This window comes from Salvelinus fontinalis, chromosome 16 (genome assembly GCF_029448725.1).
Source record: "Salvelinus fontinalis isolate EN_2023a chromosome 16, ASM2944872v1, whole genome shotgun sequence".
NCBI classification, from domain to species: Eukaryota; Metazoa; Chordata; class Actinopteri; order Salmoniformes; family Salmonidae; genus Salvelinus; species Salvelinus fontinalis.
This window is the reverse complement of record NC_074680.1, coordinates 4,274,610-4,289,033: the sequence shown is the minus strand read 5'-3', so window position 1 is coordinate 4,289,033 and position 14,424 is coordinate 4,274,610. Positions and strand designations below refer to the sequence as shown.

General features: G+C 42.0%; 1 protein-coding gene across 1 annotated transcript; it reads left to right on the top strand.

The window, feature by feature from the left end:
- Positions 1-339: 339 nt before the first annotated feature.
- Positions 340-10,425, top strand: tpp1 (tripeptidyl peptidase I). Its single transcript, XM_055864180.1, has 13 exons — positions 340-478; positions 886-957; positions 1,065-1,204; positions 1,354-1,504; positions 3,463-3,584; positions 3,731-3,906; positions 4,250-4,448; positions 6,292-6,480; positions 6,977-7,049; positions 7,419-7,539; positions 7,869-8,027; positions 8,487-8,612; positions 9,417-10,425. The coding sequence occupies exons 1-13, from the start codon at positions 453-455 to the stop codon at positions 9,558-9,560; spliced, it is 1,698 nt and encodes a 565-aa protein (XP_055720155.1). The 5' UTR covers positions 340-452; the 3' UTR covers positions 9,561-10,425.
- Positions 10,426-14,424: the final 3,999 nt, after the last annotated feature.

Here is a 14,424-nt window from a genome sequence, read left to right as displayed (position 1 = left end):
TCTTTTACCAGATCGAATGTGTTATATTCTACATTTCACATTTTCACAACTTCCTTTCAAATGGTATCAAGAATATGCATATCCTTGCTTCACGTCCTGTGCTACAGATTTGGGTATGTCATTTTAGGCGAAAATTGAAAAAAAGGGGCGGATCCTTAAGAGGTTTTTTAAAGCATAAGTTTCACAAATCTTGTTCATTGCACCACTCATACAAATGTGGATTCTAATGAGTCATTTATTTTGGAAATTCGAAAGTAAGAAGAAGCACTATGTACTGCAAAAAGCTGATGGCAACATCATGGGACTTGAGCGTTTACAGCATTTGTCCTTTATGCCGTTAACTAGTCACGTGACAGGCTACAGCTCATATAGTCATGTGATGAGGAATCGTCACTAATATTATCCAGCAAACAACAATTCGAAAACAAAGTCGTTCCTTGCGTTGAGAGTCAATGAATGTCACCAAAATGAGGATTCTGTAAGTATTTCCATGATATAATTCTCCACATGTTTGATTGTTTAGAATAGGACAATAATAACTACTGAAGTCCTTGTGGTTTTTGCTTCTAGCTAAAAGGCTAAATTGTTGACCTATTTTACATGAAGACCTTTGAGCTATAACGTTACTTCCTCCTTAACTAAACTATTCTGGAGATTTTGTTTTGTTCACGATTTCAACTGAGGGAGTTGTCGGGAATACCTGCAACCTTGTATAAGCAGTAGCGCAGATCCTTTGTTTAGCCCAGAGTTCAAACGTTTTCAGAATGTTGTACTTTAATTTACTAGATGTATAATGCTCTCGCGCAATTTAAGACATTTATGAATGGTTTTCTCTGATATTTTGTTTTTAAACACACTCTTTTTTTAAAAAATGTTTTATTTTAGGTTGGCCTTCTGTGTCCTCCTATGCAGCTCATTGATTTTGAGTCAACATCTTGAGGCTGATCAGGACATCTTGTGAGAAAACAACCCTAACATTGTAAAGCTTTTGAAAATGAACTGCTACAATGTGTGTTTTTTTTTTTTACCATCATTTGAAGCTACTTCACATAATGTATTTTCAGGATACCAGAAGACTGGACTCGTGTAGGCAGGATCGACCCCACAGAGAAGTTGGAGCTGACCTTTGCTTTGAGGCAGCAGAATGTGGATCAACTGGAACACCTGCTGCTACTGGTTTCGGACCCTGCTTCGGCACAATATGGTAGAAATAATTGATTATGCTTACAACGGCAAACATTTTAGGCCATTTGATTTTGAAGCGATTAAACTTCCTGACTTTTATCCCCTCTGATGATTGATTTTGCATTACCATGTACTCCTTTACAGCACTGTCAATTCTGTCTGTTTTAGGCAAGCATCTGACTCTAGAGGAGGTGGCCGCTCTCGTACGTCCATCCCAGCTGACCCAGAAAGTGGTTCGTCACTGGCTGCAGAGTCACGGGGTCACAGACTGCCAGACCATCCTCACTCAGGACTTCCTCCAATGCACCATGAACACGCAGTAAGGGCCTCTCTCAAATCACATGCGCCGACTACAACAAGTGTAGACTTTACCGGCAAATTCTTGCTTAGAAGCCCTTCCCAATGATGCAAAGTAAAAAAATATATATATATATATTAGTAACATGAGGAATAAAGTATGCAAGAATAAAGCTATATACAGGGAGTACCAGATCAATGTGGATTTGAGGCCTGCTTATTGAACATCTCATTCCAAAGTCATGGACATTAACATTGTGTCCCCCCCCCTTGCTGCTATAACAGCCTCCACTCTTCTGGGAAGGTTTTTCACTAGATGTTGGAACATTGCTGCGTGGACTTGTTTCCATTCAACCACGAGCGTTAGGTGATTAGGCCTGGTTCGCAGTCGGCATTCCAAATCATCCCAAAGGTGTTCGATGGTTTTTTTTTTATTTTTTTTTTATTTATTTTTTCAGGTAAGTTGACTGAGAACACGTTCTCATTTGCAGCAACGACCTGGGGAATAGTTACAGGGGAGAGGAGGGGGATGAATGAGCCAATTGTAAACTGGGGATTATTAGGTGACCATGATGGTTTGAGGGCCAGATTGGGAATTTAGCCAGGACACTGGGGTTAACACCCCTACTCTTACGATAAGTGCCATGGGATCTTTAATGACCTCAGAGAGTCAGGACACCCGTTTAACGTCCCATCCGAAAGACGGCACCCTATACAGGACAGTGTCCCCAATCACTGCCCTGGGGCATTGGGATATTGTTTAGACCAGAGGAAAGAGTGCCTCCTACTGGCCCTCCAACACCACTTCCAGCAGCATCTGGTCTCCCATCCAGGGACTGACCAGGACCAACCCTGCTTAGCTTCAGAAGCAAGCCAGCAGTGGTATGCAGGGTGGTATGCTGCTGGTTGAGGTTCAGGGCTCTGTGCAGGCCAGTCAAGTTCTTCCACACCGATCACAACAAACCATGCTGAAACGGGAAAGGGTCTTCTCCAAACTGTTGCCACCAAGTTGGAAGATTTTTATTTTTTACCTTTATTTAACTAGGCAAGTCAGTTAAGAACAAATTCGTATGTCATTGTACGCTGGAGCATTACGATTTCCCTTCACTGGAACTAAGGGGCCTAGCCCGAACCATGATAAACAGCCCCAGACCATTATTCCTCCTCCACCAAACTTTACAGTTTGCACTATGAATTTGGGTAGGTAGCATTCTCCTGGCATCCACCAAACCCAGATTTGTCTGTCAGACTGCCAGATGGTGAAGCGTGATTCATCACTCCAGAGAACGTGTTTCCACTGCGGTGAGCTATACACCACTCCAGCCAACGCTTGGCATTCGCATGGTGATCTTAGGCTTGTCAGGCTGCTCGGATCCACTAATTTAAAGCTGTATGTACATGAAGGCAGGGTAAAGTGACTAGGTATCAGGATTAATAATAAATAGAGTAGCAGCAACATAATGAGTGTAAAAGTGTGTGTATGTTTTGTGAGTGTGCATAGTCAGTCCGGGTAACCATTTAATTAACTATTTAGCAGTCTTATGGCTTGGGGTAGAAGCTGTCTTGAAACCTGTTGGTCCGAGAGCCGAGGCTCCAGTACCATTTGCTGACGTTGACTCACTCACTGACATAAGATACTTCACACAGTTTCTCAGTGTGAAAAATGTGACGTCTCCATACAAATTCTCAAATTATTGGGGGAAGTCATTTGTTGGTAACAGAGTCAGTGCCACATTCAGTAGTGGAGCATTACAGATAGAAATTGAATGAATAGAGCTGAGTCCTGACTACATGTCAGATGTATATTAACTCGACAAAATCTATTTATATCTGAACGTTCCACAACGCTGTTCACTGCTGGCACATGTTTTACCACCCATGTCTGGGCCCAAGAAAAACAAATCCTAGATCAGCATTCCTTCTTTGAGATGCTTTATGAACACAGTCACTGAGTGAGGCTTTCTCCTTCTTCTGTTTCAGAGTGGCAGAGGCCTTGCTTCCAGGCATTGAGTTTCACCGCTACGTAAGAGATGGCATCTTCCTGGTGAGGTCATCATCTGCATACCAGGTGCATGAGGATGTTCTCCAACATCTTGACTTTGGTGAGCAGCAAGTTCATCTTGACTATTTCTGAGGTTATCGACAGTAATGCTGTTATCTTATAGCTCGTCTTGTAATAGTATAACAACAAATAAGTTAAGAGTATGACAAACAATGTTATGGATGTGATTTGTTTTTCCACCCATAGTTGGAGGTGTTCACCGCTTTCCACCCAGGGGGCAGGGCCTCAAAGTCTTGACAAAGAGGAGACGGTCTGGAGCGAAGTTTCATCTTGGAAACACACCCGCCACCCTCAGATCTCGCTACAATCTGACCGCAGCGGACGTGGGTTCAGCTCAGAACAACAGTCAAGCCGTGGCTCAGGTATTTGGCCACTTGTTACGTCAATACAATGGGACAGCTGTGTCAGACTAGAACAGCTGATAGAAAATACAGGGGGCAAACGTTTTGCCTCATTCTAACAATGAACTTGCCTGTCTGACATAATGTGAAATGGGAATCTGAATTGAGCCTTTAATCAGCCCACTTTGCTCAGTAGCTCTTTTTCCCATGGTTAAATAAAACACTAAACTGATCTTTGGTACTGTATACAAACCTACTGCCAGGTAGACCCCCCCCCCCCCCCTCACAGATAAAGGGTGAAATTTGTATTGTGGATATGGTTTCATTGAATTCCAACATAGCTGTCATCTTATCATCTGTCCAGTTCTTGGAGCAGTTCTACCACCCTGCTGACCTGGCTGAGTTCATGACGCTGTTTGGACAGAGTTTCCAGCACCTGTCTAAGATTGACCGGGTGGTGGGTGTTCAGGGAGCAGGGAAGGCCGGTCTGGAGGCCAGCCTGGATGTAGAGTACATCATGAGCACAGGGGCCAACATATCTACATGGGTCTTCACCAATCCAGGTATACTAACAATGACAAACCAGAGTGTGAATGTAGCCTTAGTCACGTGGCCTGTGTAAAAAAAAAGGTTTATTTTCATTTTAATCATTTGGCAGACGTGACTTAAGTTAATTGAACTAAGGAATTTGAGATGACCGCATATCATCATTGTCGCAAGTAGGCTAAAACCTTTCCAAAAAAGCTCCTCGCAACGGCCATAATGCTAGTGAGGTCAAATACCCAGTGGTATATATTTTTTTTGCCTCTTCCAACTGTATCTTCAGCTATGTCTCATTATATTACCAGTCAAAAGTTTGGACACCTACTCATTCAAGGGTTTTTCTTTATTTTTACTATATTGTAGAATAATAGTGAAGACATCAAAACTGAGACGACACACATGGAATCATGTAGTGTTTTAGATTCTTCACTTTGGCCACCCTTTGACTTGATGGCTTTGCACACTCTTTGCATTCTCTCAACCAGCTTCACCTGGAAGGCTTTTCCAATAGTCTTGAAGGATTTCCCAAATATGCTAAGTACTTCTTGGCTGCTTTTCCTTCATTCTGCAGTCCATCACATCCCAAACTATCTCAATTGGGTTGAAGTAAGGTGATTGTGGAGGCCAGGTCACGCTCCTTAGTCAATTAGCCCGTCCACAGCCTGGAGGTGTGTTGGGTCATTGTCCTGTTGAAAAACAAATGATAGTCCCACTAAGCGCAAACCAGATGGGATGGTGTATTGCTGTGGTAGCCATGCTGGTTAAGTGTGCCTTATTCTTAATAAATCAGTGTCACCAGCAAAGCATCGTCACACCTATTCCATGCTTCACGGTGGGAACCACAAATGCGGATATCATCCGTTCACCTACTCAGCGTCTCACAAAGGTATGGAGGTTGAAACCAAAAATCTCAAATTTGGACTCATCAGACCAAAGGACAGATTTCCACCGGTCTAATGTCCATTGCTCATGTTTTTTGGCCCAAGCAAGTCTCTTCTTCTTATTGGTGTCCTTTAGTAGTTGTTTCTTTGCAGCAATTTGACCATGAAGGCTTGATTCACACAGTCTCCTCTGAACAGTTGATGTTGAAACGTGTCTGTTACTTGAACTCTGAAGCATTTATTTGGGCTGCAATTTCTGAGGCTGTTAACTCTAATGAACTTATCCTCTGCAGCAGAGGTAACTCTGCGTCTTCCTTTCCTATGGCGGTCCTCATGAGCCAGTTTCATCATAGCGCTAGATGGTTTTGACAACTCCACTTCAAGAAATTTTCCAAATTGGCTGACCATGTCTTAAAGTAATGATGGACTGTCGTATCTCTTTTGCTTATTTGAGCTGTTTTTGCCATAATATGGACTTGGTCTTTTACCAAATAGGGCTATCTTCTGTATACCACCCCTACCTTGTCAGAACTGATTGGCTCAAACGCATTAAGAAGGAAAGAAATTCCACAAATGAACTTTTAACAAGGCACACCTGTTAATTGAAATGTATTCCAGGTGACTACCCCCTGAAACTGGTTGAAAGAAGTGTGCAAAGCTGCCATCCAGACATGGTGTGGCTACTAGAAATTGAAATATAAACTATATTTTGATTTAACACTGTTTTTTACTACATTATTTCATAGTTTTGATGTCTACACTATTTTTACTATTTTCTACAATGTAGAATAATAAAGGAAGAACCCTGGAATGGGTGGGTGTGTCAACTTTTGACTGGTACTGTATGTTCATACTAATATACCACTTTAGAATGAAGCAATGTATTGGGGTTGCACTCTTAGTACAGGTAGGTACTATGCTGTTGAAACAGCCTTTTTCTGATAGGGGTTTGATAATGGGATACTGCTTGACTGCTCCTCAGGTCGGCATGAGACCCAGGAGCCATTCCTCCAGTGGATGATGCTGCTGAGCAACATGACAGACATCCCTTGGGTCCACACCATCAGCTACGGGGACGATGAGGACAGCTTGTCCTCCGCCTACATGATGCGCATCAACACTGAGTTCATGAAGGCTGGCGTACGGGGCATTTCTATACTGTTTGCCTCAGGTTAGTCTGTGCTAGCCTGTGCCCAAATCTGTTATGCCAACACTCATTGTCGAGCATTTCACGTGACAATGACCAATTGTGTTGGCAAAAGCGCACAACTAGTTCTGGAACCAGGCTAAGTCAGTGCCACTTAATTTATTTTTCTATCACATTTTCTGTTTGACTTCTTACTTAGAAGTGCTTACGATCTTGATCTAGTAGTCAGAGACAGCAGAGTTAAGATATAGACTATTTGAATAGTTCAAACTCAAGCAGGTGTTGTAGATGTTGTAAGAAGTGAGGTGGCCTTGGTTTTTGTGGCGCTGCCATTTAGTTACTCTGGAAATATGTGCGCAATATCAGATGAGTCAGGCAGGCCTATGAAACATGAACAAGTCACAATGTATAATTGACTACTAAAATTGTGGACCACGGGTTTTTTTTGTAATCCATAAATTATCTTGAGTAAGATAATTTCCTTGGCGTTCGCTTTCATACTTGAACTGTCTTGCCTCAGGTGATAGTGGAGCTGGCTGCAGACACTTGACCAAAGGAGAGAATTCTTTCCGACCAAGCTTTCCTGCATCAAGGTGAGTAATTTCCACTGTCGAAATAAACTAATGGCACTTGCATTATTTGGGTATTCATTGTTTTATTTGAATCCATGAAGTGTGAAAAGTATTCAATCCAGATGCGTGTTATAGGCTTTGCGGTTTTTAAAGGGAATTTCTCGATTTGATTTCACATGTGCAGTGTTTAACGTGGCAACAGCCTTTAAATGCTGCAGTGCAATGACGTGTGCCCATCTGAGGCGAAATACTTAGTCTTGTCTCTAAACTAGTCAACAATAGTCTGTTTTGTAATCTGAAATCAATAGAAGAAAACCAGTGTCTTTGTGGGGTCGGTTTTCCAGTCCATACCCAAATCTGTTCTCCGAAGTTAAGTTTATATGCTTTCAGCCCATACGTGACGACAGTGGGGGGAACTTCATTCAAGAATCCATTCAAGGTCACCTATGAGGTCACTGACTACATTAGTGGCGGCGGCTTCAGCAATGTTTTTAAGATGCCGGACTACCAGGTAATAAGAGTGTCTATACAGGACATAAACCCACGGATACTGCCATAGGTTTTCCCAAATATGTGCTTTTTTTAAAGTGATCTTTAGAATTTGGAAAACTATATGTTGTACGTAACTGAGTAAAAAGACTAACATGTATTCACTATCAGGTTAGGTACACAAAGATTCTCAACAAATGAGGTCCTGTCTACTGGTAGAATTAGCCATCACTGATGCACACTAAATGATGTGTGAAGTATTTATTTCCGTATGGTTTATTTGGAATAGACTGATACCAACACGTTGATTGTTTGTTCAATCATCTGATAGCCTGTCACTTTTTGCCACAGGTCAGTGCTGTGGAGGGTTATCTGAAAGCAGTGTCGGGTCTCCCTCCAAAGACGTACTTCAACAACAGTGGACGGGCCTACCCAGACATAGCCGCTCTCTCAGACAACTACTGGGTGGTCACCGACAGGGTACCCGTCCCCTGGGTGTCTGGTACTTCGGTAAGAAAATAGTATCTCATAGGGTGAATCTCCAAAAGTATATTTTGTTGATTCCTCATGTCCTCTCACAACCTCAACAGATTGGAGAAGATCCGAGGTTCCTTCTCTCAAACCCCCAATATACTTTGAGAAGGAGGCAAAGAATAAACTCAAGACTTTTTTAGATTCCCCTATAGACTCTTTTTCTTATCTCCCAAATATAAAGTTTTCAACTATCTGTGAAATATTATATTTACATTTTTAGTTATTTTAGACTCTTATCCAGAGCGACTTACATGAGCAATTAGGGTTAAGTGCCTTGCTCAAGGGCACATCGACACATGTTTCACAGTCGGCTCGGGGATTCGAACCAGCAAACTTTCGGTTACTGGCCCAATGCTCTTAACCATTAAGCTACCTGTCGACTCTTGATCATGTAATGTATTAACAATTAATATTTACTCACGTGTTGTTCTTTAGGCCTCCACCCCTGTGGTTGGTGGAATCCTCTCTCTGATCAATGACCAGCGCTTTCTGAAAGGCCTGCCTTCTCTGGGCTTCCTCAATCCCCGCCTGTATCAGCTGCAGGGCCAGGGACTCTTTGATGTAAGTCACTGATCATTAGATATGGAGAAAGTAAGATTAGTTTCTTGTTGTGTATGGTAGTGTCATGTATTTATCTTTGTGTATATTCACAGCAGTGGTGTAAAAACTACCCAATAGTCATACTTGAGTTAAAGTAAATATACTCTAATCAAAATATACCTGGTAAAAAACTAGAGTAAAAGTATTTTGTTTAAAATATACTTAAGTATCAAAAATAAATGTAATTTCTAAAATATCTTTACGTATCAAATCAAAAGTTTTAATCACTCCTAACCACACAGCATTTACTTATGGATTGCTAGGGGCACACTAACACTTAGACATCTTTACAAATGAAGCATTTGGGTTTAGTGAGTCCGCCAGATCAGAAGCAGTAGGGATGACCTGGGATGTTCTTTTGATAAGTGGGTGAATTTAACAATTTTCCTGTCCTAAGCATTCAACATGTAACGAGTACTTTTGGCTGTCAGGGAAAATGTATAGAGTAAAAAGTACATTATTTTCTTGAGGAATGTAGTAAATGAAAAGTTGTCAAAATTTAAAATAATAAACTACAGATGCCCCCAAAAACTACTTAAGTACTTTACACCATCTGATTCACAGCAATGGAGCATCTTGTGTAGGGGTCCTAGAGTTGTGCGGATGTACTGCAGGGGATCTGCAGCCAGATTAATGTATAGAATTTGAGAACCCCTGATTTAGTGTTTTGTATTCTGAACACCACCAAAAGATGGCAGTAGAGAAGAGTCATTGCGTTGCTCCTGTCATTGCATTTACTGACTGCTTTCTGTTCCTACCCCTAAGGTGACTGATGGTTGTCACCTGAGCTGTCTGGACGAGCAGGTCCAGGGGCAGGGTTTCTGCGCGGCACCGTCGTGGGACCCAGTCACCGGATGGGGAACGCCCAACTACCCTGCTCTGCTGGCTGCGCTGGTGTTGGAGAAATGAACGCCTGGTGCTCTGTTCAGAAAGTGGAAATGTAACGAAGGTAGTGTGTGGAACAAACCTTTGTCTGCGGTGTAGAGTAGGGATTGTGTCGGCTCTATATTTGTTACATTTCTAGCTGCAACATTCTGAACGTTTCACCTCAGAATACAACCCTGACAATTTTGAAGTATTTCAGCTGCCTGCTTATATGGTGTCTAGCAATGTCCCCTTCCATTGTAAATTACACTGGACAGATACTTTATTTTTAAATGGAAAATGCAATTTTGGCGTATCCTTCGTCTCAGGTTGTTTGATATTTTTTGAAGGATGGACTCATTTAATGTGGTCAGTGATGTAAAATGTACATTCTCACTGTTACAAGTTCATCAGTCAGCCATATGATTGCAACCAGATCAGGTGGGGTAATCAATGACAAGGTACGTAGGCCGGGGGGGGGTTAAAACAACAAACACCTGTTTATCTTGTTTATGCATGCGTGTTCTGATTAATATTTCTGCTCAAAGGGGGGTAAAGTTAGGCTCATGCTATACATTTATCTGAATCTTGGACAAAGTTTTGTATGAGGAGAGAAGCAACATTTACCACCATGGCGTTACTGATTTTAAAATATGTTCTGCTGTGCTTGCACACAGAGGCCTATACCAAATACTTACCTATTTAAATCTTGATGTGCTCATTGAACAAATTAATTCTGCTAATCTCTATCCACCAGAATTGTTGCACATATTTTTACTTTTTAATAGATTTTGGGGGAAATGGTCCATGCAATGTATTAAAGACTGCATATGTCACATTGATTGTAAACATGCTTGTTAACTTGTTTTTTGCCTTTAGGAATTAAACTGTGTACTTACTGGTGGTGAAATTTGTATTTCATTCTGTGTATCTGTAATTGTCACTATTCAGTCTAATCAACCACAAATGGATATAAGAACAGGATGACTATCCATAGGTCACTGTCTGAGTATCAAACTGCAGAGCAAAATCAGATGTGTGGCAGAGAGAGGGAAAAAAATTCAAACGTGGCATTCTGACCATTTAATTGAAAAGACATGTCATAAATACGTTTTAACATTGTAAAACAGTGAAATTAAAGGTTTTCTTGCAAATTCAGCAGGCTGTGGTGTGAAATAGGCTTTAAGAAGTGCCTTTATTTTATTACTCATCGTTAATGCAGTCTTTGGGAAAGTCAATTGAATGCATTCAACTGAAATGTGTCTTCCGTATTTAACCCAACCACTCTGAATCAGCACCCTGTACAGAACCAATCAGTCGATATGAATCAGTGGGGCGCCGCCTGACTCACTAGTTTGTCAGTTTTTTTTTTTTTTTACCACGGGATAGCCCGCTAATATGACCAAGAGTAGGACAGAAGATTTCTTGAGTGCAATTCAATCTGAATATATATATATATACACACCTCCATTTAAAAGGATTTGTAATAGCAGTCCTTTTGGTTTAAATTTCACGGGAACCATGGCATGGTGTCATTTCCTGTTTTCAGAGCTAGGCTGTGTCTTAATTTATTTGGCTGCATCTCTTGTCTGTCTTAAAGGTACTAGCCCCGACAACCCACCCCACCCTTAAACATGAAAGCCATCTGACCCTAGCGTCTTGAAATGTTTGCACCCTCTATAGCCATTATGGTCTTTAAAAACACAAATCTAAGAACGTTTGAAAATGTTTTTCTGTTCAGATTTATCCATTGGTCTGACAAACATGCACGCCATGAACCGCTTTCATTGTGCTTCTGCATTGCTTGCTCGTTGGGGTTTTAGGCAGGGTGTCTGTAAAGCTCTTTGTGATGCAGTTTTACAACTGATGTAAAAAGGGCTTTATAAAATACATTTGATTTGATGATCTCTAACTTGTGAGCATTGCACATGTAAAACTTAGCACAACTGCCAGTACGGTTTATTTTGTTCTGCAATAGATTTAATTAGGCCCTTAATTATGTTGTAGGCAGCACAGTCGGACGTGGAAGTTTGGACCTGTCAGATAAAGGAGACCCTCACAGGCAAGAGGATGTTGTTCCATACCTGCTAGAGATACGTGGAAACTCTCGCAGAACAACAGTAAGTCGCGTAAGTAGTTGCTACATCTCTGACCTAAGGTTTTATCCCATCTCTAAACACCCCTTTCTGTCTGGCTTAGCCCTACCAGTAATGACTGCCGCGTTCCTATACCTTGCTGTGTCCTGGTCCCTCAATCTCTTGGTTCTGCATAGCTACTCCCTGTTATTTTATACACTTATCACCACCTCCTGCTGTCATCTGACCCTTTCCACTACATATCCCAGAAACATGAGTTCCCCCTCCCCTGCTTAATCTATTCTACAGTCGTGGCCAAAAGTTTGGAGAATGACACAAATATAAATTTCCACAGAATTTGCTGCGTCAGTGTCTAGATATTTGTCAGATGTTACTATGGAATACTGAAGTATAATTACAAGCATTTCATGAGTGTCAAAGGATTTTATTGACAATTACATGAAGCTGATGCAAAGAGTCAATATTTGCAGTGTTGGCCCTTCTTTTTCAAGACCTCTACAATCTGCCCTGGCATGCTGTCAATTAACTTCTGGGCCACATCCTGACTGATGGCAGCCCATTCTTGCATAATCAATGCTTGGAGTTTGTCAGAATTTGTGGGGTTTTATTTGTTCACCCGCCTCTTGAGGATTGACCACAAGTTCTCAATGGGATTAAGGTCTGGGGAGTTTCCTTGGGCCATGGACCCAAAATATCGATGTTTTGTTCCCCGAGCCACTTAGTTATCACCTTTGCCTTATGGCAAGGTGCTTCATCATGCTGGAAGAGGCATTGTTCGTCACCAAACTGTTCCTGGATGTATGGGAGAAGTTGCTCTCGGAGGAGAGTGTTGGTACCATTCTTTATTCATGGCTGTGTTCTTAGGTAAAATTGTGAGTGAGCCCACTCCCTTGGCTGAGAAGCAACCCCACACATGAATGATCTCAGGATGCTTTACAGTTGGCATGACACAGGACTGATGGTAGCGCTCACCTTGTCTTCTCCGGACAAGCTTTTTTCTGGATGCCCCAAACAATCGGAAAGGGGAGAATCAGAGAAAATTACTTTACCCCAGTCCTCAGCAGTCCAATCCCTGTACCTTTTGCAGAATACCAGTCTGTCCCTGATATTTGTCCTGGAGAGAAGTGGCTTCTTTGCTGCCCTTCTTGACACCAGGCCATCCTCCAAAAGTCTTCGCCTCACTGTGCGTGCAGATGCACTCACACCTGCCTGCTTCCATTCCTGAGCAAGCTCTGTACTGGTGGTGCCCCAATCCCGCAGCTGAATCAACGTTAGGAGACGGTCCTGGCGCTTGCTGGACTTTCTTGGGCACCCTGAAGCCTTCTTCACAACAATTGAACCACTCTCCTTGAAGTTCTTGATCCGATAAATGGTTGATTTTAGGTGCAATCTTAGTGGCAGCAATATCCTTGCCTGTGAAGCCCTTTTTGTGCAAAGCAATGATGACGGCACGTGTTTCCTTGCAGGTAACCATGGTTGACAGAGGAAGAACAATGACTCCAAGCACCACCCTCCTTTTGAAGCTTCCAGTCTGTTATTCAAAATCAATCAGCATGACAGAGTGATCTCCAGCCTTGTCCTCTTCAACACTCACACCTGTGTTAACGAGAGAATCACTGACATGTCAGCTGGTCCTTTTGTGGCAGGGCTGAAATGCAGTGGAAATGTTTTTGGGGGATTCAGTTCATTTGCATGGCAAAGAGGGACTTTGCAATTAATTGCAATTCATCTGATCACTCTTCATAACATTCTGGAGTATATGCAAATTGCCATAATACAAACTGAGGCAGCAGACTTTGTGAAAATTAATATGTGTCATTCTCTCATTGTCAACTTTTTGGCCACGACTGTACATGAAGTCTTCTGACCTGTGTGCCAACACTTCACACTACATAATCCACTCAAATGGATTTAGCCTTCCTAACTGGATAGTTTTATGTTGATGCTTTCATACTGTTATATTTTCACTTATATATTTGTATAATATGTTCTAGGTCTGACATGATGTCCCCGTCAATCACTGATGATAGGAACGCTCAGTTGACTACTCGGCTTGAAAGGTAAATCGCTTTTCTTAGTATGTCTCCATCATATTTGTCCCACTGTATTGGAGTTAGTCAATGGAGGTTTTAAACATAAATGTTCACCTTTCAGCCTGGAGAAAAGGTTGAAGGCCATGGAGAAGAGAAACTGGATTGTACTCTGTTTTTTTCAACACTGTGCAGCAATTTTGAAAAGTCTGCAGACTAAGATGACTCTGTCTACTGGCTGCAATCCATAGGCTGGTCCTGTAGCGCTCTTTCTATTGTGGCCTGGTCAGAAAGTATGCAGGTACTGCAGTCAATTCAGTGTTGTTGAACACTGCATCACACCCTAGCATATCACTGCTGTTATCTAAATCTCATTCACCCAGGTGCTTTGAACTATATGAAAGATTTCTATCATAATTCTGTGTCTCTCCAGAAAAATCAAGTGGACATGAGAGTATAAAACAGCAGATCAACGCCTACAATTGAAGGAACAAGTCACCTCAATTCCACCCAAGACTGGAGTACGTGGATGTTCTCCAGAAAGACCATACAGTCTGGTCCAAGGTGTCCAACAACTTGGGGGACAGTCTGCTCTGTGCAAAGCAGCGTGCAGTGATGCTGCATAACATGTGCCTTAGGGCAGCAAAGGAGAAGCACCTTATACAAGCAGACCTACAAAATTGCCTTTTTTTATTGCCAGAGAGAGTTAGGGCTTTTTGAAGAGGCCCTTGCTTCTCTTGGGCAGTGTGAGGCTGAGCCAACACGCTTTCACCTGGGTAACTC